General features: G+C 46.9%; 1 protein-coding gene across 6 annotated transcripts in view; it reads left to right on the top strand.

Annotated features, from left to right (window-relative positions):
- The window catches only part of LOC144121665 (monocarboxylate transporter 12-B-like), a 33,686-nt gene extending 9,536 nt beyond the window's left edge, over nucleotides 1-24,150 (top strand). For 3 of the 6 annotated variants that reach the window (XM_077654998.1, XM_077654996.1, XM_077654995.1), the window contains exons 2-5: nucleotides 9,205-9,436; nucleotides 16,621-16,764; nucleotides 19,950-20,933; nucleotides 22,500-24,150. In XM_077654998.1, the coding sequence (XP_077511124.1) occupies nucleotides 9,214-9,436; nucleotides 16,621-16,764; nucleotides 19,950-20,933; nucleotides 22,500-22,642 (1,494 nt within the window). In that variant the 5' untranslated portion in view covers nucleotides 9,205-9,213 and the 3' untranslated portion in view covers nucleotides 22,643-24,150. Of the gene's footprint in view, nucleotides 1-9,201; nucleotides 9,437-16,620; nucleotides 16,765-19,949; nucleotides 20,934-22,499 lie in introns of all 6 variants that reach the window. The other 3 variants (XM_077654994.1, XM_077654997.1, XM_077654999.1) reach the window with 2 other exon arrangements.
- The last annotated feature ends 3,846 nt before the right edge of the window (nucleotides 24,151-27,996 follow it).

Here is a 27,996-nt window from a genome sequence, read left to right as displayed (position 1 = left end):
CTCACCAGTCATCTAGAAAGAAGTGTGTTATTTCAGGACTCGAAGACGGGAGTTGTGGAGTAGCTTTGCGGTGGCGTCACAGGTAACTTCATCGTGACCCATTGAAGTGCGTCTGTTTGATTCCGCGATAGCTGTGCATAGCTTTAAGTTGTGAAAGACAGGTCCAACCCTGGCTCTGCTCGCTGTGGGATGCCCGAATGACCATCGGCGGAGTGCCGTAGATCCGTACTCCGCTGACAGTAGTCTGCAGTATTTTATGTATTTTCGTTCATGCATAGATAGCGCAGCGAAATGGCGAAGCTGTTGTAGTGGAGTGTAATCTAAGGTCTGACGAAATCTCGTCTGGTAGGGTAGTAAGTAACTCATTTCAACAGAAAAAAAAGGCAGACGCCGACCAATGGTTTTTGTCAAAACAGACGTTTCGGCTTCCATACGGAAGAAGGCTTCCGTATGGAAGCCAAAACGTCTGTTTTTTCTGTTGAAATGAGTGAAGTGGAGTGTGCACACCTCTAACGACTGGCCAAATTTTGGTAACTAGTTGGCACACATCCAGCGTAGAACAAATGTCACGCCATCTTTGCCGATTGAGTTTATCCAGGTTGTGCCTAATGTGACGTTGTGCCCGTCGGCAGGCACGAAGGTCTTCAAGGGTTTTTTTCGCGCAAAGCTTTCCTTTCAGCTCATCTGCGAATACCGCACAGCCTTTGAAATTCCTCGTCATTTGAAGGTTGCCTATCAATTTTAGCGGTAATTCGTGAACTTTCTCTCAGGCAATAAACCACATCGTAACTGTCTAGCCGTGCATCTGTATCCGGGACGTCAGAGACCGCTCGGCTCGTTATCGACGATCCGCGCTGGTGTATGCCTCGAGCAGTCGACGATGGAACTCACGCTATTCGCTCAAAAGGTCCTCACGGTTCCTATACCATGTGCGAGCGCCATCGTTCAGTCCGAAAAAAGGTTGCTCAACTTTGCGGCGCCACTCCACTTATTAACCGAGGCAACGCATTCAAACTGAATTTTAGTTATCGTGGGTTTTAGAGGGTGCAGTAAGTAGCACCTTGCATAGCTGACCAATGAGGGACATCGAGGTAGATTCCAATGGCCCGCGCTCAGGAGAAGTCTTCAGTTGCTTCGACTGATTCGGTGAACTGGCGTGTCGACCGGCAGAGGCCTGAGGTCATCGGTGTGAGGAGTTGTCAGTGACATAGGCCAGAAGTACCAAGCGCACTCCACTTTTTAGCGCCCTCTTGTCGGGTTTACGCCAAGGGTGTATTTTTTGCTCTACTCTTCTTTGTGTGCTTTAGCGGCAACGTAATATCTTTAGATACTTTAAACCTAATAAGCTTACGTCTATGGCCAAGAATGGCCAAGCTAGAGCAGAGCTCTTTTAGCCAAGACCGGGCCAAGCATTTAAGGTCGGGAGAGTGACGTTGGCCCCACTTAGCCAGAGTCATTTCCCGGTGAGAACTAACACATTTCTTCGTGCATATGGACCTCTGCACAGCCATTTTCCTCTTCTTTTCGTTGGGTGCACAAAGCTGTTAGAGCAATCTTTTTTTTTTCACACTCTGTTGACGACTAGAATGCTCAATCAGCCTAGGTCAGTTGTCGATATATATCAGGGAAGATATAACGTAGTATGGCCCTATTCTTACCCTTTTACTTTTTTTATTACCTAGAACTGGATGCGAGTATTCTTCGCACACTTAATTCTTTATCGCGTTCATTATTTTTATGATAAAGTATTTTCGGCCGCTACATATAATTCGTAATTTCACGTCGCCTTTAATGCTTACGTCTGTAGCCGCCTGTGACATTGTGGTTGATACATAGCTAACCGTATTGCTCTCGGACTGCGTTATCAAAGCCAGGCTGGTCTATTATACAAGGACAAAAGAAAGGAAAGGAAACAAGGTTTCTAAAACGGAGCCCCTGCTTGATATTTTGAAGAATGCATCATGTTCTGCAATAAGCTGATAAAATACGTCCATAAGAATAATCAAATCCCCCAAAAGTAGAAAACATCCGCATGCTAACTACAGTGCCTGCCTTTTCTCAGTGTACTGGTATTCCGCTTTTGAATGGCGTGCTTTTGCAAACACGTTTAGAGAATAGCTGCTAATCTAATCGTAGTTGTTGACTTAATACCTTGGCATTTATTAACTAGCAGTTATAGGTGGTTAACCTAATTCACTGTTATTTTGCACTGTCTTAGTTTTGCTGTATTTGTCACACCTCATGCAATGGGTGTTCTGGAACCATTATGTTGACTACTAAACAATAAAAACTAACCTTCCAAATTATATGTGCGTCAAGCTAAATCGAACTAACAACAGCGCCAAATCTAAGCACGGAGGAAGATGAGGTAGTACAAAAGTAATAATGATGCCTAGAGACATGACTGATATCAGATACTGTGGAAAAAATGAGCACAGCTATGTGTACACGCTAAAAATGAGACGTCCCAATGACATTAGGAATGTTCAGAAGTGAACAGGGCAGACTTATTGCTGCAGGGTACATAATTATAATCTCTTGCGAATGAATCACCAAACGAAAAGTGTTAAAAATTATTTATTTGTTAAAAGATTCTATACCGCCAGTTTTATATTACATTCGAAGCCTTCGACTGGACGGGAGCAACTTGTTGTTTAAAACTGATCGTCAAGATACCATCACACAAGATACTTTTTATTGAGTTGCTACTCGGAACTCAACTTTCGACAAAAACTGTGCGCATTTGTGTGCACGCTTTTCTAACAGTAACCAGTGAATAACAGCTAACTAATCATAAAGCAATTTGGCATATTCGCGGCGTCGTCCGCAATGGCAAAAATTAGACATTCTAGGCACTACCAGTTCGGCTTAAGTGCCTGACTCCGTGCATGAAGTCCCACAAGGTACGCCACAAACATGATTGCAAATGGCAGCGGATAATTACGAGTAGCTTTGCCTGTAGCTGCTAATTCCCTAAACACAGGAAACGTTCTGTTTATTTCATGAGCGAACCTAAATTCACTGTCCACTATTGTTAAACCAATCAGAATTTTCTCTAAACACCGCTGTGCCGTTTTCGGTACCAATATAGCGGCAGAGCAGCATTGGTCGGGCAGCTGCTATACACTTCCCTCTGCAGTGAACACTTTTAGCACTCTACACGCACCCTTCGTGCCGCATTCTAGAACGACGCTCAGCGGACATTCAGATAGGCTCAAGGTAGATGTGTATCAGGGATAAATCAAATATTGAGTCCGGCATCGTTACAAAGCTGTGGACGTACACCGACCGCCCTTTGCTTGATTCAGCCGCGTGTTACAGGTGAAGCAACTCTGTGCGCAAAACGTTTTTCTGAAAGTATTTCCCCGCATTTCTGCGCTTACCGCTTACACTCGCGAGCAAAGATGATTAGCATAAAGAGGTCGCCGGAGCAGCGAAAATCGCACTGTGCGGCTGACGGGGCGTCGCGCTTTGCGAACACACTTGGCACTTTTGTTATCGTTCGTAACTGCAGCGCCGAGCGTTGCTATCTGCCACTTCGGTAAGACGTCACTAGTTCAAATCTTTTTTACTCGTGAATGTACTACAAATTTCTCTTCATGCTTGCTGGCCTGATTTGTTTGTTTACGCTCAAAGCCGGAGGCACGCGGCTATATCATTGTGTTCCTGACGCGAGATGCGACTGCTTATCTCGACTTATCGTCGCCACGCGCAAGCTGCTCCCACATCATTCCAGATTGTTGGAGTTCACCACTATTGTGGGAGTTCACCCTACCCCCCTCAGAACCGCCGAAGCAGTCCGAGCCGTCTCGAAGAAGCAGATCGCGGTAAAGCTACAGAAACCGTCTCAACCAAAGACGAAGTGCGAAGCATCCGTCATCTGCAGAGGCGTTCATTTGAATACAGACTACTACCAGACCACACGCGAGTAGAGAGACTCCTCAGCGCCGAAGTCAGCCATGACTGCAACACCAGCCTGCATTATTTTGCACCAGCCCCGACTGCCACCCATGTTAAGCTGTTCACCGGACAAGGATCCTGAGGAATGAATGGACCCGTTTGAGCGTGTCGCCGTTTTCAACAGTTGGGATGACCAGACTAAAGTGAGCCACGTGTTTGCTTTGCTGTGGAAGGCTCAGCCAGGATTTGGTACGAAAAGCACGGAGCTTCTATTGCTACGTGGGAATCGTTCAAGCCAGAGTTCCTCAACAATTTCGAGAGCATAGTTGGCAAATAAAGAACGCAGGCGCTTCTACAGTTCCGTAATCAACAGACAAATGAGACAGTGACTGCTTACGTAGAGGAAATGAAGTGTTTTTTTCGTCGTACCAGTCCTGACATCAGAGGGAAAAAGAAAGTGGAGCTTTTTGATGCGAGGTATTAAAAAAGTACTTTTCGCTCGGCTTATCCGCAATCCGCCTAACCCTGTCGCCGAATTCATCAACGAAGCGACTATGATTGAAAAACTCCCGCACGCACGAGCCCGCCATTATCCACGAACGCTCGAAGTCGCTTCCGCTCATCTATTGGGTAGCACAGAAATGAGGAACAACATGCGGGTGGGGGTCCACAACATTGTCCTAGAAGAGTTGTGTCGGCTGCTACCCTCTTCCTACCAGCCTCAAGTAAAGACCCTTGCGGAAATCGTCCATGAAGAAGTCCAGCATGCGCTTGGCTCTCCGTCATCGACGCCACCAATGAAAGCTCAAGCCATGACATAGGCCGCTTCGGTACGCAGTCCTCGGCCCCGACGGGACACCACAAGTCCTGTTCGACATGAACGAGTTGTTACCGAACGTCACCTTCTAGCCCCCACCCGTTCAGCCTATTATCGACGCCGAAGCCCCAAGAGATGCGACTTGTGAGGACTTCCGACAATCGCTCGCTGTGGTTTCAATGCGGTAAGGCCGGCCCCATTCTTCATCACTGCCCTACCGCCGTATCAGTCTCTATGGGTTTGCCATCGACGCACCACGACCACGCTGCGTCCAACAACCGCAGGAAATCGACCACCAGTTACGTCGAGAGGAGTATGTGGCGTACAGCCTTTTCCGCTCCACATCGTGGTCAGCCTCACGTCATTGAGCCGTAACTACGCGGAGCCTCCTGAGGAAAAAATAAAGAGAGCAATCTTTGGACGTGAGGTAGCTTGCCAACGAACCGACGAAGATATTCCACCGATCACAACACATGATACCGCCGCATCCACTAAGATCACGCCACATACGAGGACCAGCTTGGTGACAACACAAGCAAACTCCGATATGTTCAGAGCACCCGACAAAGCTGAAACTAGACTCCAAGGGCAACCTGCAATAAAAGAAAACGAACCACCTACCTTTAGGTGTGAATACACGGCCTTAAATTTGCTGCCCTAGTTCACACGGGAGCCGACTATTCTGTGATGAGTGGAAGATTCGCCACGGAGCTCAGAAAAGTGGCGACCACTTGAGACGGCTCACAAATCCACACCGCTGCAGTACGCCTGGTTTCACCTTCAGGACAATGTACCGCACGAGTAACGGTCAGCGTACATACCTACACTGCGACCTTCATAGTCCTGCGGCAATATTCCCGAGACGTAATCTTAGGCATATATTTTTTGACTGAGCATCGAGTAATATCATACGTCGAATCCAAGAATATCACGTTTTCGATTGAGGAAGCCCCACCTTTGAAGGCTACAGTTTAACATCACGTCGCCTGGAGTGTGTTCGATGTAAAAGTGAGCGTTCAAACCCACTCAAGCGTCATCATCTCGGTGGATGTTAGGATATTCAAGGATATGGGGAGTATCATGAAGGAAAAGAAGCAGTTTCTTTTAGATCGGCGACTGGGCGTCGCAAGAGGCATCACTAGTTTCTGAAATGGACAGGCTGAGGTGCTGCTGACAAACTTCAGCGAATAACTAAATGACCTCACCTCAACAGGAACAACGATTGCTTTCTTAGACGAACTATCCGACGAACGAGTCACCTTTGCCTCTCCGACCGACCCACAGGAGACTCGCATAACTAACACAACTCGCCCACCTTCGACACCAGCCCAGGCCTGCCCACAAACAGACAAGATCAAATAGGCAACCTTCTTCAAAGTTACATCGAGTGCTTCTAGTCGTCGTCAGAAGTCCGACAAACGCAGTGTGCCAAACATTGTATTGTAACCGACGAACATGTCCGAGCTCTCCGCCAAAGCCTCTACCGTGTGTTGCCACGAGAACACAAAGTCATCCGAGACCAAGTGGAAGAAATGCTTCGCGACGACGTCATATAGCCATCGAACTTTGATCGAAAACCCCTGAGAGTGACCGGTTCTTCTGATCAAAAAGAAGGACGGCACACTCCGGTTCTGCGTGGATTACAGCTGCTTAAACAACATAATGGACCATGTCTACCCCCTCCCCTGCATCGAAAGCACACAGGACCTGCTCTGCAACGACAACTACTGGTCTTCGATGCACCTCAAGAGCAGCTACTGGCGAGTTGAACTCGATGAAAGAGACCGAAAGAAGATCGCATTCATCACAACAGATGGCTTCTTCGAGTTCAAGGAGATGCCATTTAGACTCTGTTCCACTCCAGCGACTTTTAAACAGTTAATGGATACAGTATTGGCAGGTCTGAATTGGCGAAAGTAATCGCGTAAGCTTGCTATCTCCTGTCGATGGCCGAGGCTATGTATCCGGCGGCCGAGAAGGAGTACCTTGCCATCGTATGCGTTGCGTCGAAATTACGCATCCACCTGTACGGGCGACCATTCAAGGTGGTAAGTGGCCACCACGCACTGTGCTGGCTTGCCAGATTGAAGGACCCTTCCGGCCGTCTTGCTCAATAGAGCCGGCGACCCGTAGAATTTGACACCACCGTCGTCTGCAATTCTGGACGCAAACACAGCATTTCGGACTGCCTATTTCGAGTCCCTGTCAAAAAGCCACCGGAGGTGGGTGATGACGAGGCAATGCGGTCCTGTGCATGAGACCAGATGTTCAAGCAATATTAGAAATCAAACAACGCGGTATAGGGAGGCTATCTTTGGGAGCGCATGGCAATACACCAAATCAGCGGGTACAGGGTGATATGCGATGGGCTTCGTTCGCGAGCAGAGAAGCTAGCAGTAGGATAGTATTTGAGGAGCGATTGAAAACAATGGGGGAAAAGCAGTGGGCTAGGAAAGTTTTCAGATACCTGTACATAAATGATGTTGACACGAACTGGAGAAAGCGAAGTAGAAAATTGACAAGCAAATATCTGGACAGCAGTAAGGGGGTAAATCAGCAATTGTCGGTTAAGAAAAAGGTTAAAGAAACAAAGAAAGCTCTGTGGAAAACAGGGATGCTGACGAAATTGGCACTGGGAACATACAGGATCTTTAAACAGGGAATTGCCAAAGAAAATATCTATGATAATTCTAGGGGAAGCTCTTTGTTGTTTGAGGCCAGGACGGGAGTTTTGTGTACTAAAACATGTAGAGTCAGGTACTATAAGATATACACGTTGTGCGGTGCTTGTGAAGAGGAGAAGGAAACGGCTGAACTCTTGGTAGTTTTCTGTAAAGGGCTTCACCCTGCAGTGGAAATCAGCGGGGCTGATTTATTCAAAGCATTGGGGTTTAAGGACAGTGAAGGAAAAGTAGATCTTAAACAAGTAGAAGTAACCATGCCAAGGTTATCTGATTGGCGGTTAAAATCATGACCCCTCGTCGTTCCGCAGAGCTTACGTGAAGAAATTAATAGTTATCGCACGAAGAGCAGGTTGGCGCCTCGTGTTTACCCGCACGCTACACCGCATTCAAGATAAATAGTACTGGCCCCGACCGTGTGCCGACGCCGCACGGTACGTCAGAACATGCCACTAGTGTGAACGACGAAAGACGCGACCAATCAAGCCAGCTGGACATTTGAATCCCATAACACCACCGAGAAAACCCTTTCAACAGATTGGAACGAATCTCTTTGGCCCCTTTCCAGTGTCTACATAGGACCAGTGTGACTACTTGACCTGCTACGCCGAAGCAAAAGCCCTGGAGAGTGGTGCTGCGGCTGAAGTCACAAAATTCTTCATTGAGCAGATCATTTTGGGCCAAGAAAACCCAGAAGTCCTCAACACGTATAGAATTACAGTATTTGCGGTCGAGTTCACCCAAGCCATTCTGAACTACAGCCCCATAAGCCACCGGAGAACTTCTGCTTACCATCCGCAGACGAACAGACTTATAGAGCACTGGCATGCTCGCCATGCGTGTGGACGCCGAACACGAGACCTGGAAGCCGCGGCGGTGGTTCAGTAGTTATGACGCTCGGCTCCTGACTCGAACACACGGGTTAAATCCCGGCCACGGCGGTCTCATTTGGATGGAGGCGAAATTCTAGAGGCCTGCCTACTGTACGCGGTTAGTGCACGCTAAAGAACCCCAGGTGGTGGAAATTTCCGGAGCCCTTCACTACGGTGTCCTTCATATCCTGAGTCCCTCTGGGATGTTAAACCTCCATAAACCTTAAACAAGACCTGGGATGCCATCTTCCCTTACGATGTCTTTGTGTACAATACCACGGAGGGGGAGTAATGCCGGGATCTTTGCACTGCTTGTTTGTCTACTGTCAACGCCACCGATACGCCTCTATCATATTTTGCTACACTCTATGCGATCAGGCTTATCTTGATAATAACAGCCATTCCCAACTGCTTCAACATTTTTCCCCGGTTGTACATACTTGCTTCTGATTCCTTATCACGAAAGTTCCTTGTTAGCTATAAACCGAGCGCGGTCGAGAGCGGCGGCCATTCTGTTAAGACGACCGCCGATAACCTTTGTTGCTATCTCTGCCACAGAGTCATTCAGTTGTTTGTGGGAAAGGTCCGACATATAAATAGTTTTTTTAATGCCCTTTTCGCTGTCTTCCTGCCTGCCGGGCTGCTGTTACCACCACTCGACAAAATCGTCTACGCGACAGACCCCGAAGGGCCGAGTTTCGACACGCGAACTTTAAAAATACATGATTAGTCTGTGTACGAGCTGATCGTAAGGGTTGTGGGCCTATACAGGAAGGCAACGTTTGTCTAAATTTAAGCGCCTCTCTTGACAATTTAGCGATGATCATTAGTTTACCGTCATTTTTTTCAGGAATTAATTATTCTGCATGTAATTTAGAGTGGCGCTGCTTCGGAAAGGTGCTGAAGTTGGAATCATCGTTTTTTTTTTCAGCAGCGGCGCGCAATGTCAAGACGCCTGGTCGCCGCGTCTACCGTCGCCGCCACTCCGGTCCCCAAGGACCGGTGCTGGACGGTTCCCGTCCTGGCGGCATGCGTGAGCTTTCTCTTCGCTATGCCCATCACGAACAGCGGATTCTTCTACGTCCTCTTCATGGAAAAATTTAGCGTGAAACGAGAGGCGTCCACTTGGACTAAGACCATTGCTTCGATCACGTCTTACTTAATGGGTAAGGCGCACTTGAGATCTTAGTTAATGCTTTGTTGTGTTGTCTGATAACATCGTCTTTCAGACATCTTTAGAATGTGAGGTTGTAGAGCGGTCGCAAACATATATTGCTTCCCGCGGTGTTCTTTGACAAGTAAGCACGCAGCTTCATCGCCCATGAGACTTCACACTGAAAGGTAACGCTTTTAAGGCTCTGCTGTTGCGTTTCCTATACAGCGAACTTTCGTCGCGAGTTAATATCTGCCTTCGGGAAGTGAAAACATTACATGCACTTGCTACCTAATGATAATGGCGCTTGAATGTACTTCGCGGGAAAAAATAAAAATAGCGGTATCGCCTTCAGCCTAGCAGCAATTATTGACGAGGAAGATGCGCTCAAGCTTTATCATTAAGAAAGCAACTTCTTTAAATTCGTGCCCGGTGGGCAGCAAAAAAAAGTGTGTCCACTCCACAGATTTAATATGTAAGATAACGTTAATCCGCGATATCAGTGGGGCCGAGTGCGCTTCCCGAGCACTATCATTACAAAAATTACATTTCTTTTAGTGGTCATCTGCAAGTTTAACAAAAAACACCCATATTAGAGTAAATGGGTTGTCCTCCAGCGCACACCCAAAATGAGGTTTTATTTACTGCATATTAGTAGAGTATTTTCTTTGCTTCCTTATACAAAAGAGGTATTTAGGTGTACAATTAAGGAAGTAATATTTTACCACCCAGAGGAATGAACCCAAAAGACGTCACGTTTGTTTATCCTCATTCAGGCTCATTCTGGGGGCCGCCTGCAACCCAGCCAGGGTGTAAGAATAGAGGGGTGTATCAACGGCGCCGCTTGTCCTGTGCTCCAAACGTTGCGCGAAGAGTCTCGCAGTTTCGCTGCCTGCCGACAGATGGCAGCACACAACAGCGGGCCCTCCCGCTGTTTGTGTCGTTGTCGTGTGCTTGCAGTGAACGCGCCGTTGAGCGTAAGTTTTCTTCGGCACGGGCTTCCAATTCGGTCTGTATCGTTGTTCTTTAACTGAGACATGATTGCATTTTGATTCTGGTGGTGCATGGGGCTGTCGCCGGTGCTTTGGTGCTTCGACAATGGGACGCAAGTGCTTTGCCCCGCGATGCAGAACAGACAGCAAGTCCTGCAAAGAAAAGTTGTCGCTGTTTTCGGCACCAAAGGACGAAGGGCTTTAGAAGATGTGGAGAAATGCTATCCCACGTGGGGACCGTTTGCTGCAGCCTTGAGACTATTTATGTGAGGAGCATTTTGAGCCTTATCTCGTGTCGAAAACGTGAGAAGCCACGTACAAGGGCCATGTACTCGTATGTACACCGCGGCGAGCGTGTCTTGCGAAAGACGCGGTGCCAACAAGGTTCCCTGACTGCCCTGCGCACCTGTCGAAAGCCAGGGGGGAACGGAAAAGGCCTGCTGAAAGAGGCGATATTCCGGTGCCAATTAAACGCCGTGTTCTTCACGAGCCGCTCGACGGTACTCGAGAGGATGCGGCGAGTCAAGACACGTCTTCAGAGGAGAGCCCGCAGGAATCATCCTCCTTGGGCACCACATCGCTCGGCGTCAACTACTTATTTGAAGTGTATCTGAACATTTTACCTTCTAGCTCTTGGGGCTGCCACAGACTCAAACTGGATGGTGTCAGAAGCGTGTACTTTTTGAAAGCTGAGCGCATCAAAGTTGACCACTTGACAGCACCGCCAATCCCGTCTCCTCCAGTCATGTCAACAAGGATCGTAGACGTCACTGAGGGCATGACAATAACGGTTGTTATACGCGGAAGGAAAATCTCACTTGATGAATTCCAGCTGCCAAGTGATGCACGAAGCGCCGAAAATGTGGCCGCTTTGCTCAAACAATTGGATGACGATGTTGTCTGTCGTGGTGGACCAAGTCGAAAGGTTTATGCTCGAGTTTATCCGGAAAGTGCATTTCTTGACATAAGAGGCCAGTGGCGGCGCAAGCAATGCAAGTTTATACTGCAGCCAGGTCTAAGCGCCGGTCCAAGATGCCTCAGTTTGTCGGACATCTTGAGACTCCGCGAAAAGCTGTCAGGCAGAGAGGCCAGGCAGCTGGAACATGCAGATTTCGTTTCAAGTCTCCACCAAATGCTGAACAAATGGCGACGCTAAAAAGGGCGAGCTACGCAATCAAGAGGTCAACGAACCGCTTTAGGATGCGATTGAAAGCCGTAAGGGAAGATCTCAAGGAAGCCCAATGCAAGATACACAGTGTTGACGTTGCATCATTCGAAGAGAACTTAGCAAACATGACTTGCCAGAACCACAGCTGGCAGCAATCAAAGAGTGCATATCTGCCGCGAAATGCACCAACAAAATAAATAGACGATAAACAGAGAGCTGGCTGCTGATGTGTCTTTTACTGCACATACGCAGTCCCAGAGACTACTCGTTCCTGAGAAATAACGACATGTTGCCACTACCAAGCATTGCTACTGTAAGAAAGTACCTCTCAATGGTGTGAGTGGAATGTGGATTTGACAAACGTTTTTTTCGCCGCATTCAAGAAGACGGTTTCACGCGAAGACGACTTACAACACCATGGAATATTGATGTTCGACGAAATTCAAATACGTAAAGAGCTTGGAGTAAGCTCCAAGACAATGACATACAGCGGTCTCGCGGACTTTGATGACGAAATGCCAGTCCCTCATGAACTAGCAGACCATGACCTCATGCTGAGTTGCCGCTCATTTGGCAAACATTACGCTCAGTCTGTGGGCGTGTTCTCGTGCAAAGGGCCCACTAAGGCAACAGTTCTAGCACAGATTGTTCTTAAGGCAATCCTACTTCTGGAAGAAGCCGGGGTTTTCGTAGACGCAGAAGTCTGCGACGGGCTACAACAAACAGGACAATGTGGAAGCAGCTTCGTTAGAGGGTGTCTTGAGAACACGAAAAACTTTTTTTTTGAATCCTTTGAACGATGAGCGCAATGTTTACTTGTTTTCACATGCGTCGCACCTTGTCAAATGTGTCAGGAATCGTCTACAGGCACAGAAGTTTCTGAAAGTCAACGGCGAGTATGTAAAATGGTCCCACTACGAAAACTTGTACGTTTCCGACACGAAGCATCCCGGACACTTGAGAGTCTGTCCAAATAAAAGTCCGCACATCAACCCTTCCAGCACAGAGAAGATGCGCGTGAAGCTCGCTACACAAGTATTCAGCCGAAGTGTTGGCCTTTAATTTTACTCAAAGAGGGGCGTTCAAGGCCTCGAGAACGTAAAGGGAACAATTTACTTCACTTTGCGAATGATCAACGTGTTCGATGCGCTGAATCGCAGCCATCCCAAGGAAGGCATCAGAATTTGGTCAAAAGACTTTCGCGTGCTCGCATCATTCCTTCATTGGCTGAAAACTTGAAAAAAGGATCTTCAGTCAGGTAAAATTACGCCGACCAGCTTTTTAACTCCATCAACAACCAAAGGCCCGAGGGTGACCCTCCTTTCCACACTAGAAGTCCCAAGATAATTACTGAATAACTGGGGTTTTAAATACGTTTTGACCGCAAAGTTCAACCTGGACGTCTTGGAGAGGTTCTTCGGAGTCATCCGCCACGTTGGTGGTCACAATGATCATCCTTCAATGCCGACATTTCTCTACAGCATGCTGTGCATAAACAGTCTAGTGAAGATTCCGAAATTCGGCAACTTCCAAATTGACACATCCGAGGATACACCACGGCTTACTATGAGCGACATCAAATCTCTATTTGAAGGCAGTAAGCAAAGCAAAAAAAAAAGTAGCCTTTCCCAAAACCATGCTGATTAGAAAAGAAAAAAGGATTACGTTCTAGATGGTTGTAAATGTGGGAAGCGATAATATGTTCAAGCAATTTACAGCATATGCATGTTAACGAGATAAGGCGATAGTAATCAGGTGAGCTTTGGTTAACGGTGTTGAAGACAGGGATGGCCTTGGCAATTTTGCAGTCAGTAGGCAGTTCTCCGGAAGATAAAGATTGCTGAAATATATTACACAAATTTTAATGGAAATTGAAATGGTGTTTTTAAGAATCTTGGAGTTTTTAATCAATGATGCAATACCCTCGGCACTAATGCGGACAGGCTTCATGAATCGGTAGTCAGAGTCGGGAACAATAGGCATACTGGAATGATCTTCTTTAGTAAATACTGATGCAAAAAATCTATAAAACGCAGTCGGACAGTCAGTGTCATCTAGCGGCAACCCATCACTATTTTGCAGTTGTATGGAGTCTTGTTTACATTCGGGAGATATATTTTGCCAGAACTTCTTAGGATTACTCTGAAAAAGTGATGGGAGAGCATGCGTGAAATATTTGTTTTTGGCAGCAGTAATATCAGAACAGTATGTCTTCAGGCACTGTTTCCAGCTATCCAACGAGGACGGAGAGGGAGCAGATTTAGCTTTTCGGTACAAGCGCTTCTTTTTATTCCGTAATCGACGGAGGGCCTTGTTGAACCATGGATTAGTTTTGCCATTAGTTTTTGAAATTAGCGGAACATGCTTGTCTATCAGCGCAGAGAGTTTGTGCTTGAAAAGCAACAAGTTGTCTTCGGTAGATCGTTGGTTACTTTGGGGCAGAAATACTTCATTGAAAAATTTGGTTCCGTATTAATATCACCATACCTTGCTTTACTATAATCTCTAATCCTTTTTGTTGTTTTACCTGCAAACAAACAAGGAACTAGAAATTCAAACTGCAGCATCTTATGCACACTAAATCTATCAAGGTACATAAGCGGCCCTATGATGTCCGGAGCGGTGGCTAAAGCTAAGTATAGTGTGTTAGAACCAGGGGTATTCTGGCTAATGACGCGAAATAAGTTGAAATCTAGAGCTAGCCTAATGAATTTTGTTGCGACAGTATTAAATAAACACAAATTAAAACAACCTATATGAGGAAAATTAAATTCACCGAGCAAGTAAATGTTACTGAGCTCACAGTGATCAGCAGCGGCAGAAATGCTAGACCGCAGATTGCGAATGAAAGAAATCCCGCAGTCAGGTGGGTGGTAGCACACCCCAATAACTAGATTTGAAGAAACAGTTTTGCAGGCGGCCCATACTATTTCTAGGTCAGAGTTAGATGCGATAGCGATAGAAGGTAACGTTCTTTGGATTGCAAGGAGAACCCCACCTTCTCTCTTATACGGTCATGTCTTTAGATATTGTAAGCATGGGCGTCGGGAAAGATTTCACTGTCCTCGATACCGGCGTGCAGACAAGTCTCTATCAAAGCAACTATATCAGATTCACTATCTTCAAGAAAGGAACAGAGTTGATCGCGTTTAGGCATTAAGCTTCTGATATTAGAGATTGAAATGCACAGGTTCTAGGCGGAGCTGGATGACGTGAGTTGGGGACGCCCACGCAAGCTGGTTGCACTGCCTGGCTACGGCGAGACTGATGTGACCGAATCACTGGCGCGGTCATAACATAAATTTTTTCGTCCATTAGAAGTTTGCAAAATGTCAGCTTATAAGGCACGGATTGTGATTTAAGAAACTTTTTCAACTTGCTTCTAGCTTCACGAGTTGCAGCAGAAGAATCCTCGCGGATAGCGTAACTAGCATCTCTCAATTTGTGCCCATTTGAAAGGATGTTCTGCTTGTCTTTAAAGAAGGTCATTTTGGCTATAATCGGTGTGCGACTATCAGATTTGAATTTGCCGAGTCTATGAATCCTATCAAATTGCGGAGCAGACAAAGATAAATCTAGGTTCTCTGAACAAAACGCGATATATTTCTCTTCAGAATCTGCCCAGCTTTTGTCTTTCACATCGTCGAAGTCAAAGAAAAGCAAGTTATTTCGACCCAATCAGTTTTCAGCATCATCAAATCTTGAGTTAAAAAGCTGGAAAGAAATGTTTCGAAAGACATTTCCAGCCGAAGAAGACTCAGGCTTATCGGGTGAGACTGTTGGTGTTTCAAGGGCTGCAACTCTCAAAATCAGCTGTTTGACTTCATTTTCGGTAGCATCCTGCCTTTCTTTAACACGTTTGACTTCATTAAGTATTGTAGCCTATACTGGCGACCACCTCACTCTGAGATGGTCCCCTAAGCTTGCTCTCCTGTAACATTGCCGCGAAACATAAGAACAACCTAAAAGCACCTGAACAACCCGGCCAAAAACCACGACGGTCGCATGATGGCTTTCGCTTTGGGCTGCTAGCTGATCCTAAGGACGTTCGATACTGGCCTCGGCCGCAGTATTTCGATGGAGGTAAAATACAAAATCGCCCTCATGCTGTGAGTTGTTAGCGCACGTTAAAAAACCCGGGTGCTTCAAATCAAGCCCGAGCACTTCACTGCAGCCGCCCTCAGAGCCCATGTGTCGCTTTGCTACTTTAAACCTCACATTTACAATTTACATCGCGGACAGAAACCTTTCAAGGGTGCATACCGAACTGAGAAAGCTGCGCCGTTCCCAGGATGTTGCAGGTTTTTGACTAGTAGCTAGTCACAGTCAGTCAGCCGGATGTTGTAGCAACATCTTTCTTTTTTTTTTACAGCAGTGAGGTGCCTTTATTACCATCTGTTTAAGGCAAGCGAAACGTGAAATGATAGTCTGTGCCCAGCTTAGACCGAAAACAGAAACGGTTTTTAAGGATATCAGTAACAAAGGACGAATCAGGTGGAGTGACTATTGTATTCGTCGCTGATAGTGTGATAAACACGAAGAAAGAAGAAACAAATGCCCTCAAGTGAGTCCCTTCGGCCAATGGCAACGTTTCACTGTCCTAACGTCGCTATTAATTCGCGGCCAATCTCGAAGTGCCTGCCTGGCCTCTGCGATCTCACGGTAGAAGGTGCAATATGAGATTAACCACGCCGTCATGGTAACCGACTGATGCCGCTGGCTGGAGAACCCTGTTGAAGGCCATTTGTTGCTTTGTTCTTGAAATGTATCTGGCTATACTGATAACTATTATTGATAACTCTGATTGATTACATAGTTATTGATAATAAGGTAAAGTGAAAATTCTTAGTTACAGCTGAAATTCAGCCTAAGCTGTTGCTTACTATAGGTTGAATTTATAAGGAGCTCGCACTTCAAGAGCGGGCAACATCAGAAACCTGTGACCTAAAGGCACACAAAACACGAAAATGCTGCTGATACGTGCGGGATAAAACAATACGTTTTCTTTTCTTTCTCCTCTGCGCCCCTCCCACGAAGGGTTTGCTATCGCAGTAGCGCAGGACAGGCTCTCCCCCTTCATCATGATCATGGCAGGCGCAGTACTGTGTCCGGTGGCGCTCATAACCTCTTCGTTTGCACCAAACATCGTCTGGATGTGCGTCACATATGGATTCCTCTACGGTAAGTTCCAGGAATGGTGCCCCAAGGCGCGTGCTTGTTGTCTTGGAAGTCTTGGAAACGGCAAGACTGTATACGAGTGGTGCCAGGTCACGAGAAGTTTTTCCAAACGTACGGTGGGGGACAAAAGAAAGCAGTTGTGCGTTTTATGGCCGTCCTCAGTTGATATTTTGACTTCTGCCTACTTTTTGTCTGTGGTGCCGGTGTCGACTACGGAGCGATCATGGCGTCGTCTCCTCGCTGCTCCCTATGCTGGTTCTAGTCTCGCCAATACCGCTTACGCTGAGGTAACACCTCTTCTATCACTAATGCGTGTACGATGATCTCTCCAATCTAAGCCCTAATTCTTATGCATCATTCACCGGTCATCCGGTTGGCGCCACGCTCCGGTGGGAGCTCTACCTTATGCCACTTTGGCAATTGGGTAGTCACAAGGCGCTAATCAACTTCCTAAGCGCGTAACGCTTCCGGCACTTTCCCTAGAGCGGTGCACGCGGCGCATCATGCAGTTGACATCACTTGTAGTTACATTTGAGTTTTTTGGCATAAATTCCTTGCAAGGGATAGCCCGTAGCCAGCTTTCATGGTAAATCAACTAGCAGAGAACGCAGCAGTTGCAGGCATTCTCAGTCGCCGCCACTTCTGGTTCAACGTGCCGTGAAGATGTAAGCGCCGAAAAATAAATTTTATTATCTGGGACAATCAGCATCGGCGAATTCTCTTACCGTATGAAACGCTAAAGCGGTTGTTGTAATCTCCTTTTATCTTGTCGCACGGAAAGCATCTGCGAGATCAAAGCCGTCCGTTCTTTTTTACAGCGATAGCTGTTAGGTTCCCGGCTTTCTCGTCGCCGTCAGCGCTGTCGTCGCCGGTCAACCTGGGGCGTATAAGCCTACGGGTGGCTCTGCTTGGAAGAGCCGCCTGCAGTGCAGGGGTCTATCATGTGACCACTACACCAGTGGTCACGTGACTAAACGCCTATGCAGCTATCGCCGAATCTCGCGTTACATAGTCGTAACCTTTCTGTGAGTTTTTTCGATGTCACGGCAAAGCATGCGCTTCAGGTCAATATTTTACTGCGGAATGCTATTATCGCGTGCGCAAGCCGCGCTTTGCTAGCTGGGCTCACGCTCGAGCTGAAGTCGAGAGAGCAGTCGCCTAGGCCTCACGGCGTTGGTTCGCCGCAGGACTTCTGGAGGCGTCAACTAGTATCTGTGACGTCAATCTAATGAGAGGTGGAAACGTTCACGCTTTGTATAAAAAAGTTTCTGGGTGAAGTAGCCTGTCTCTTTGCAGGCATAAAAGCAAGGGAACGGAAACGGGCATCCTTGGCCATTTTCAGATAAGAGACAGGCATTGATAACAGAAAGCGCGTTGGCTAAAGGAACACACCGGCTTTCCTTTTACGTGATAGTGGAAGTCAATGGCCGTCAATGCCGCGTTCTTCGTCGTTAGGGTGTGCCACGTGCCGGGATGTACCGGGCGACTTAACCCAGCTGTTCCTGACTGGGATGTGATAATTCGCTCGCTCGAAGGGGAGAATTGCAGCCCTCCTCAAAGTGAGAACAGTGCAGAAAATGGGGACACAGAGAAGTAAAGTGAACCGGCAGTTGCAAGCAACATGAAATTTATTTAGGACAAAGTATAAATTTTCTTGTAAAGGCACCGTACCACTTAAGAATGGTGATGTTTCTCATGTTCAGAACGCCGTTAGTGCTGCTGGTTATATTATGCGGAAACTCCTATTTGGCCTGCACATGAAGTTTGTGAAAACATTGTCATTTACAGGACATTAGTGAGCCAATGTTTATTAGGAATACAAAATTTTGGTTGATACTTTCCAGAAGGTGCTAGTGCTATTAAAACCAGAGCCGGCGATAAAGCCGGCATGATTCGCGCGAACTCGGACTACGAAGCTCACATACCCAGCAATTCTGCAGAAAAGCATTTTTGAGCGGGAGACCATTCATTAACGCATTTTTTTCATATAATGTAAGATTTCATCTTAAGAATCAATATATCTACAGGTCTCCGGATGCCAATGTTGTATTTCGTTTCTATTCACGTTTTTACTATCGTCAAAAGCGTTCCCTGTTGGTTTTCTAAGGCAGTCTTGACTGGTCGATACGATCGATATAAGAAGGATCTTGCTACATATCAGGATAATGAACCGTTACCTGTAATGCTTCCATAACAGTGCATTACAGATTTACAATTTTCAAAATTTTTGCCCGAGAAAGCTGGACACGGAATCGAGATCTGTAGAAGTTAGGTGCATCGGTGTGACAGCAAAAAACTATATTCAGTTATGAACTCTTGGTGAGCAAGAAAACTTCGCTCTGCCGACGATTGGAAGCGCCTGCAGAAAAAAAAGGGTTGGAGAAATTCGGAGAGCAAGGTTCGAACTGATTTCATCGTGACATGTGTGCCAGACACCTTAGAATTCTGTTAGAAGATACCGAAGTGTCAGATCTATAGGAGTGTGACAATGCGCTTTCTCCTAGTTTAATCTTTTTTGGTGCCTATATGACATGCGTGAAACAAAACACGACAGAAAGGCTGCGTTGTCTGCTTGGACGGCGGCACCATATAATAAGCCAATGCTGGGACCGGTTGTGTAAGCAGTGGCTTTCATTGTCAGCTGTGCTTGGTTCATTTTCGCGAAACTTTAACACACCAGAAGACAAGATATGAGGCGTTAACAGACACAGCGCTAGCTTCTATTTCATTAAAAAAAAAAACACGCAGCTGTGTAAACGCGCTACTTATAGTCGGCACCAAGGAACATGCGTAAGTTTTACTGATATCGGAGGACAGCAAATGCATTGCCACTACATATGTCTATTTGCCTGACAAGGACCGCTTTCCTTCAATCCGGATACAACTTACGAATGCCATTTAGTGCTGCGGCGAAGGAGTGTGTATAAATAGCCATGCGTTTTTCTAATAAAACTATTGCAAGTCGGCGCTGTGTGTGTAAACGAATATCCATCACCCTTTTTCGCCTGGTGTAGTAAGGATTCGCTGATATTGGTAAAGCTTTGCTCTTTACTCTGCCTGTTATGAATCTGGCCTGCAGGCGATGCGCAGTGTTCCGCACACGCATAGGTGTTTAACATGGTAAACGTAAATGTTGATCTTATTAACCAGAATATTATATCTGAAGATCATATCTTTCGTGATTTCAGGCATGTCATTCGGACTCCTGAGCATCTCTACGTCAATCTGCATCGTGACATATTTCCACAAGTACAGAAGTTTTGCAACGGGCATCCAGTACCTGGGAGTATCACTCTCGGGAGTGATTGGCCCATCGCTCTTGTCCGCCTTGGCAGCCACCTACAGCCTGCAGGGCACCTTTTTTCTCGCCGCTGGGATGGCTCTGCACATCATCCCTTTGGCCATGTTGCTCCGAAATCCAAGTCCCGTCGTGTGGCCTGGACGGAAACTCTGTAAAAAAAGGAGTATGAGCGCAGAAGTGGTTATGAATGGAACCATCGCAACAGTTCCTCTGAACACCCCAGACCTTCATCACGTGGAAAGTGTAGAGCAAGAACGGCCACAACAAACCACGTGCGAGAAGGCCACGTGTAGAGACGCATTGGAAGCGACAGAAATCCTAGAACCTGAATATGAACAGCACAACAATGAATCAGAGGTTACGTATGTTCCAGAGAAGAGGAACATTGCGTCTGGTCTATTATTTCAAATCCTGGAGCTTCTGCGGTCGCCCTGCTTCTACGTAATACTAGAGCCTATAATTGCTGCTGACTTCACGCTTCCATTACTGGCGACCACGGTGGTGGACTACGCCAAGGACAAAGGAGCCCCGCTGGACTCAGCAGCGCAGCTCGTCAGCTGCCTCTGTGCGGGTGGGTTTTGCGGACGCCTACTGATTCCTCTTTTATCAGACAGGACGCCGCGTAGCCGATGCATCATTGCATCGGCCAGTTTTTTGTTGCTGTCCTTGTACTTTGTGCTGATGCCGCACCTGTTCGGGTTTTGGGTGATTGCTGCGGGGACCTTCATCGCCGGTGCCCAGCAAGGTTACCTGGCGACGATCAAGACTGTGCTCGTTGCAGACTACTTGGGAGTGCAGAAAGTGGCCGTGTCTTGGGGTGTTACAGGCTTGGCGACGCTCCCGCTCACATTCTGCGAGCCTTCCATTGTGGGTGAGTACAGGATTGAAACTTAGTTCTTATAACAAGACTTCGTGGTTTTAATAAGGCGCTGGGTTTTTCCAGAACCTTTGCTGCTTTGTGCGGTAAGCTAACAGAACTTATTGCGAAACTTTCTTGGAATGAAAGACATATAAGGATAGGAAGACACATAGGCAGAGCTTTTCTTTTACACGATTGACCACCGGACATTTTCGATTACTGTAATGGTAGGAATCAGAGAAAACTCCGCAGTATGGACACTTAATTATGCGATCTATGGCAAAAACAGTTCGTTTGGTTGCTGTTCACTGTGAACAGCACATCATATATAAAAGCGCCGCATTACCACACGCGTCCGTAGTATCAGCAAGCCAACTCTCTGCGTTTGCTCTCCTACCAAAATTTTATGTCAGCAAACGTATGATGCATCGCTCTATATTTATATTTCCTCAAACGCATGGGAACAAGCCGGTGTTCCTAAAGTTACTAAAACTCCCTGCAAAATATGCATTCCACACACAGGGTCTAATCTCTCGTAAAAGCTGTCATTCATTTGAGTATGATGCTTCCGCTCATCTCTTGGCATTGCCAGCGTGCTCAAAATTACAGGCAGGGGTTAAATAGGACCTTCGCTCCGAGGTGAAAACGCCGCTGAAGGAAAGGAGGGTACCTTAAGAGAGCGGGGTAAGATGAATAGCGTGAATTAAAAAAAAAAGCTCTCCAGGAATAGAGGCTTCGACAGGTGTTATTCCAAACAGGAATAATTTGGTTGACCTGGACAACACAGCGATAAAGAATTAGGCCATCTTAGCAGAAGGAAGTCGGGAAACAGAAAATATTGGCAAGATGGCGAACGTGAACTTTAAAATGCTGTTTCTGCAGGCATGGGGGCTGCGAGAGGCGGCACGGCTGAGAGGAACACACGTTGACCTGAAAAACTGCGTCATAGAGATCGAGCAGCACGGCAGAACCAAACACAGAGAAGTGAAAGGAGGGGAAAAGAGAGCGAGAGAACGAGGCCAAAAGAAGAGGAGAAGGAATGGCACAGAACTGCATTTTTCATGTTAGAGAACGCCTGAAGGGGGAAAAAAAGGACAAATGAAGGAGTGAAACCACTGCGGAAGCTATGGGTCACTGCGGAATAATAGCAGGAAAGTAGATAAGATTAAAAAGAGAAAAAAGCTAAAGGAAAATAAAGAATAGAAAAACATAAATCGGAAAGAACGGTGAAACAATAAAGGTGCGATATGAAGTACTGGAAAGGCAGATACAGCCTAGCGAGAAAGGATAAAATTTCCCCCTTCATGGTCATAACGACCAATTTTCGTTGACCCATTGTCACGGCGCATATGCTAGAGAACATAGATAAAGACATTACTGTGCTTTTGAGCGTAAGTCACGCAACAACAGGTTCTAAGCATGGCATGCATGGTACTCCGTGAATTCAAGTTGTATTCTTTTTTGTTATTTCGAATGTACCACTTGAATAAAGGTGAGCCAAGAAACTTGTAAAACTTGTGATATCTCGACTCGTGCTGAGCAAATAGTGCAACTTGTTTCTCAATCTGCTCCCTGCAGGTTCCTTCCGAGACAACGGCGGCTCATATGACAACCTGTACCGGGTGTTCGCGGCGATGGGCCTGGTCGCCGCACTGCTTTTGGGGCTACAAGCCTTCATCGACGCTAGGAAAAGGAAAGCAGGGATTGAGAACCTTTCGTAGTGGGACCTACGCACTCCGGTTCTCAAGCCATTGCACAGGCGGCGCCCACGAATATCTTAAGCTGACGTGCTTGTAACGCTCTACGGCGATTTGGTGCTCACTGGCCACACCAAATGCCCGCTTCTACTCTTCGATAATGAATGAGTCATTGAAGCTCAACACGAAGCCACGACGACCGTGCTGACAGTAGATATGTGCAGAGGGCAGCAGGGTTAAAGGCGAGCAGGCAAGTCCCGTGGCAGGTGCTGCATCCCAGCACCCACAGACGCCCTGGAAGTTTTTGCGCATAAGCAGTGGGGTTGTGACGAAATGGTGTTTTCGTTTTAAGCTCTTCATAAGCAACACTTAATTTATTCTAAGCCCCTAGTAGAATGCATACTAACGCGATAGCATCAGGAGCCCTATGGCGCAAAATGCGTCGTCGACCGTATAAATCTCCCGTTGGCTGGAGCGATGCGACGTCAACAGACGGGAGCATTCCCATTGGATAGAAGCAAGTTACGTCAACTTACCGGAAGTGATATCGCTTCCGGTGAACACATCACCAGCTGCTGAGGCCATCTCACTGTGAACACATAATGAAATTGCCGTGTGCCTGTAAACTGCAAAGAATGCAAGCCGACACCTTGCTTGCTTCAATGCCGTCTTTATTTTCGGTGTTGCAATATGTATTGTGCTGCTAATTATTAACCACCCCACTCGTCTGTGGTTCTCACGCCCATTTCCTCTACACGAGATGTGCGCATATGAGCAACGCATGCGACCATAACCTTCTCTGGAGTGTGGCTGCAGTGCCCAGCTTGCACCAACCGCCCTACACGTAAGGGTTCTCTAGGATTCTACTCAAGCCTCAGGTACTGAAATGATCGCACTATATAACATGCAAAAAACTGCATTGCACTGTAAACAAATGGCCTCCTTGGGAGCATAAAGCTTAAGGTATGGATTACATTTAATAAATGATAGCCCGCCTTGGCTGAACGAAAGTGAGTGAGTATTGCTTCCCTTAACGCGACACGAAAATATCACTGCAATGGTTAAATAGATAAGCGCTGACTAGCATAGAATAACTAGCCACATGAACTTTGATGTATGTCTTGCGGGAATGTCGTGATGCGAAAAACAGGAACGCCAAAAGTTGAACATGCGGAAAGATCCATTTGTCTTCATCAGTTTTCTCATATGCCAATAAAGCTAGCGAAGTGAGTCAAGCCTTGGAGAGAGCCATAATTCAACAAGCTCGCGCTTGTAGAAAAGCATGCGCTTGCACCGGTTTCAACGTGGCATGGAGCCACCCGCCAGGATTCGAGCGCATTAATGGATGGGATTTTCAGGCAGAAGCTGAAGGTCCAGTTGTTCAGAGCAACGGTTCATTTGTTCAGCGATACACCGAGACTAACCTGATCGCCACACTTGTGAGTCCAAAATCGTGCCTTTGCCACACGAAAATTGATGCGTTCTTTCAGATGCCCCAATGAGATATGTGAGCAAAAACCTACATAGCCCCTTCCCCCCCCCCCCCCCCCCCCAAATAAAAAGGAGTTGAGCTACTTTTGATGGCGACAAGAAATATGCAGCGTTTATGCTGCACATTTGAACCCCGCGATAGCGACAGCCCTCAACAACAAAATTCTCGCAACAACGAAATATTTCGGATTCCAGGATATATATATATATATATATATATATATATATATATATATATATATATATATATATATATATATATATATATATATATATATATATATATATATATATATATATATATATATATATATATATATATATATATATATATATATATATATATATATACCTAAACATATACGGCAGCCCCGCGACAAAGGTTGCGAGTTTTCTTTCAATGGTCTCGACATAAAATGAAATCCGGTGAAATTATAATCAAAAATGTGCAAAAACATGTTTTTTAAGCACTTTAGAAACTTGCTTGCTGCTGACCAAAGAGTCTGTGGTCACAGCCATCTTTTCTACAAAAAAGTTCAACCTGACGATGGTGATTAAAATGTGCTTAGCGCCACTTGTGCATAAATAAAATGTTGCTTGCTGAGGCCCATTTCACATGCATGCGATTTTCTCCTGCGACGCTGCGAATTCTGTCGGTCTGTGACTGGGGATGGCCGTCTGTCTAGTCGCAGACGGCTTGCGATCGAGTTCAGTCCGGTTGTTAATCAGGCGCAGCGTCGGCGTGTTCGCTCTGCGACTGAGCAATGGGGAGCGCCGAGACGGCGAGTGAAGTGGGGTCACGTGGGAGCTTCTGTCGCGGTAGAAGTAAAACTGTTTATTCTAATCAAAACATGCGAAATATTGTCTTGCATCTAAAAATACGCTGGTCATAAAATCATCAACACATTCCGTGTGGCGTTTCAGTCGCGTTTATTAATGGGATGCCTACGCAATCCTTGCCTGCCTCTCTGATCGAATTCGCTGTGTCGGTGTTGCATGTGAAAGCAGTGACCGAAAATCGCACTGCGGCCTCACCGACTACACCGAATATTTTCGGTCCAGTCGCACCATGTGAAACGGGCCTGACAGCTTGCTTACATGCTAGTTGTAGCATATATTAATTCGTTTTTGCTGGCAACCGCTCCATTTCGCTTGGTGGTCGCGGGGGGCAGTGCGGCCAGGGCCACGCAGGCAAACCAGAGAGTGGGGCTTTCCTTTTGGTCAGACCCAAATTGTACTGTGATCGCCCGCTAAAAAGGTTACGACCATATCGCCACTGCCATCGCCATCGCCACTGACCTTTGGCTGAGACTTATTTCCATACTTTGGCAGAAGCGGCCAGGCGACCTGTTTCGTACTCCTCGTCACGCTTGGCTATTGTGTGCTTTATACTGTGGTAGTAAGCCTTACGTAATGCCTCCTCCAGTTAAGAACCGCAAGTTTCTCGGGCTCTTAGAAAAATCGCAAATCATCGCGGAAGCTAAAAATGCGTGCATTTTTTTAAAGCGAAATTTATTGCCCCAGGGCATCAATGATGGGTTAAGATGTGGTGAATGATGTAGTAGAGATTAAAGGAATGGTAAAAGGCTAGCTGATTTGACGAAGTCCAGTAGAGAACAATGGTACGGTCCCTGCGTCCATGCAATGTATGAAGCAGGGTTGCTTGATGGAAGACCTGCTACCATCAGGTGCCGGATCCTTGTAGGCTTGAGAGCTGGGCAGTCCCACAGTAAGTGATGAATGTCGACCTCAATGTACTAGTGTTTACATATCGGACACCCTGACCGAGGAAACAATTTTCGGTATTGAGGCCACTTCCGAGTGATGGCTGGTGTGAGTTTGTATTCGCAAGGCGCGTCGCTAAATCTGCCTGGCTTTGATAGGTCAGCAGATCCCGTGGGACCCACCCAATACGTACTGGCTGTGGGATGCGTGCCGCGAGCCGGTAGATGTCCTGACAGATCGTGGGACAGCGGCTAACACGTCGTAGCACCCGGACAACTTGAAGGGCGTCAGTGCGGATGAGAACGCGGGCCGCAGGGAGCATAGTTATGTCGGCCACAGAGCGGAGTGCTTCTTGAACTGCAACGAGCTCAGCACAAAAGGACGAAGGAGGTTCCGTAAGCTGAAAGCAAGAGGTTTGATTCAGGGCAGGTCTGCACGGACAGTAGATAGCTGTTGTTGCTTTGCAGTCTTGTATGCTTGCGTCTACGCAGACAACAATGGATCCTTCAGGCAGGCAAGCATCTTGTTCCTCAAATTTCTGGCGATGCAACGATGCCGAATGAGCAGATGTTGGCCGGCGATTATCTGTTGGCTTGTTGTCGCTGAGCTGTACAAACTTCCATGGGGAAGAACTGGCGTTAGCAGCTGAAGAATGGAGTGTGACGTTGCATAAGTCCTCAGTGCATGCGTGGAGTGCGATAGCCTTGCCTTAAGGCTGCGCGCTTCGCGACGGTGCTGCACCAGCTCATCAATGGTATTGAGCTGCGCATCCTCTTGTAAAGCTATGACCGGTGTGATGCGTGGAAGGCATGTAATGGTCCTCACTGCCTCTATGTTCACGGCTTCAAGGCGATCCCATTGGGCTCTTGTAAGATGTTGATACTGGGCTTGATAAACAATACTTGGCTGCAGAACTGCCCTCGCCAATTGCCGTGCAACGAAGGAGCCTGCGCCACCAGTTTTAGGGGCAATTCTTCTAATCAAACCCAAAGTCTGAATAGCTTGCCTTTTTGCCAGAGAAAGCAATGCAGTCACTGATCCTGATTGTTGAATCATTAAGCTAAGGATTTTTACACTCGAACTTTCCTCTAGTGGGGTGCCTGATAGACAAAGACGGATTGGGCTTGCAGCAAGTTTACAGCGTCCCCAGCGGTTCGCGACTGACGTGTATGTTGTTTTATGCACGGATAGCTGAAGTCCGATGGATGATGCATAATTACAGGTAACATCCAAGGCAGATTGAAGGGCAGCCTCATGAGTACGGAGATCTTAGTGAGTACTCCACACCGTGATGTTGTCAGCGCACTGAAGAAATTTTATCTCACGGATGTCATGTAAGCGCCAAGCCAGCGGGATGAAAGCAATATTAAATAACGTCGGCGACAGTACTGATCCCTGGGGCACGCCGCAGAGAGGAACAAATGATCCGGCCGCTTCGCCGCTGAGGCGTATTGCAAATTTTCTGCCTTCCAAAAATGATTGGAAAAAGCTACGCAATATCAGAGGGAGATGAAGGATGTCAATGGAGTTCAGAATGGTTGCATGGCTGATGTTGTCATATGCCTTTTCAACGCCCATTGCTAAAACAGTACGCACATTGCCGCTGCGGGTAGATGACAAAACTGCAGATGCTAAGACAGCCAACCCGTTCTCTGTACCAATATATGGACGAAAGCCGATTTATGCTGGGTGATAAAAACCGCGCTGCTCTAGCCACCATGACCATCGTGTGGCTAGCATTTTCTCCGCCAGCTTGCACAGCGTAGGAGTTAAGGAGATAGGTCGCAAGTTGGCAAGGTCCGTCGGAGGCTTTCCTGGTTTCGGGATAGGAATCACGGCAGCGGATTTCCAGCTCTCGGGCACTACGCCATCCAAGCATACTTTGTTTATGGTGTCAAATAGTTGAGGGAGTGCAGCGCTACTCAGGTTCGTGTACAACTCGTACTGAATATTGTCCGGGCCGGGCGCTGTTTTCTGTTTGGCATCATCTATTGCAGCCAGCAACTCGGGCATAGAGATGGACACGCAATTCCATCTACGTCGACATCAGACGGCATTTGATATACATGCGCTGGGATGCCTGCCATATTGAAACTCGCGAATGGAGAAGACACATCATCGTATTTCGGGAAAAACTTTCGCGCTGCTTCTTTGGCGAAATC

The sequence above is a fragment of the Amblyomma americanum genome, chromosome 2 (assembly GCF_052857255.1).
Source record: "Amblyomma americanum isolate KBUSLIRL-KWMA chromosome 2, ASM5285725v1, whole genome shotgun sequence".
Lineage (NCBI taxonomy): Eukaryota > Metazoa > Arthropoda > Arachnida > Ixodida > Ixodidae > Amblyomma > Amblyomma americanum.
Note: the sequence above shows the minus strand (reverse complement) of the source record. Positions and strands in the feature narration are given on the sequence as shown.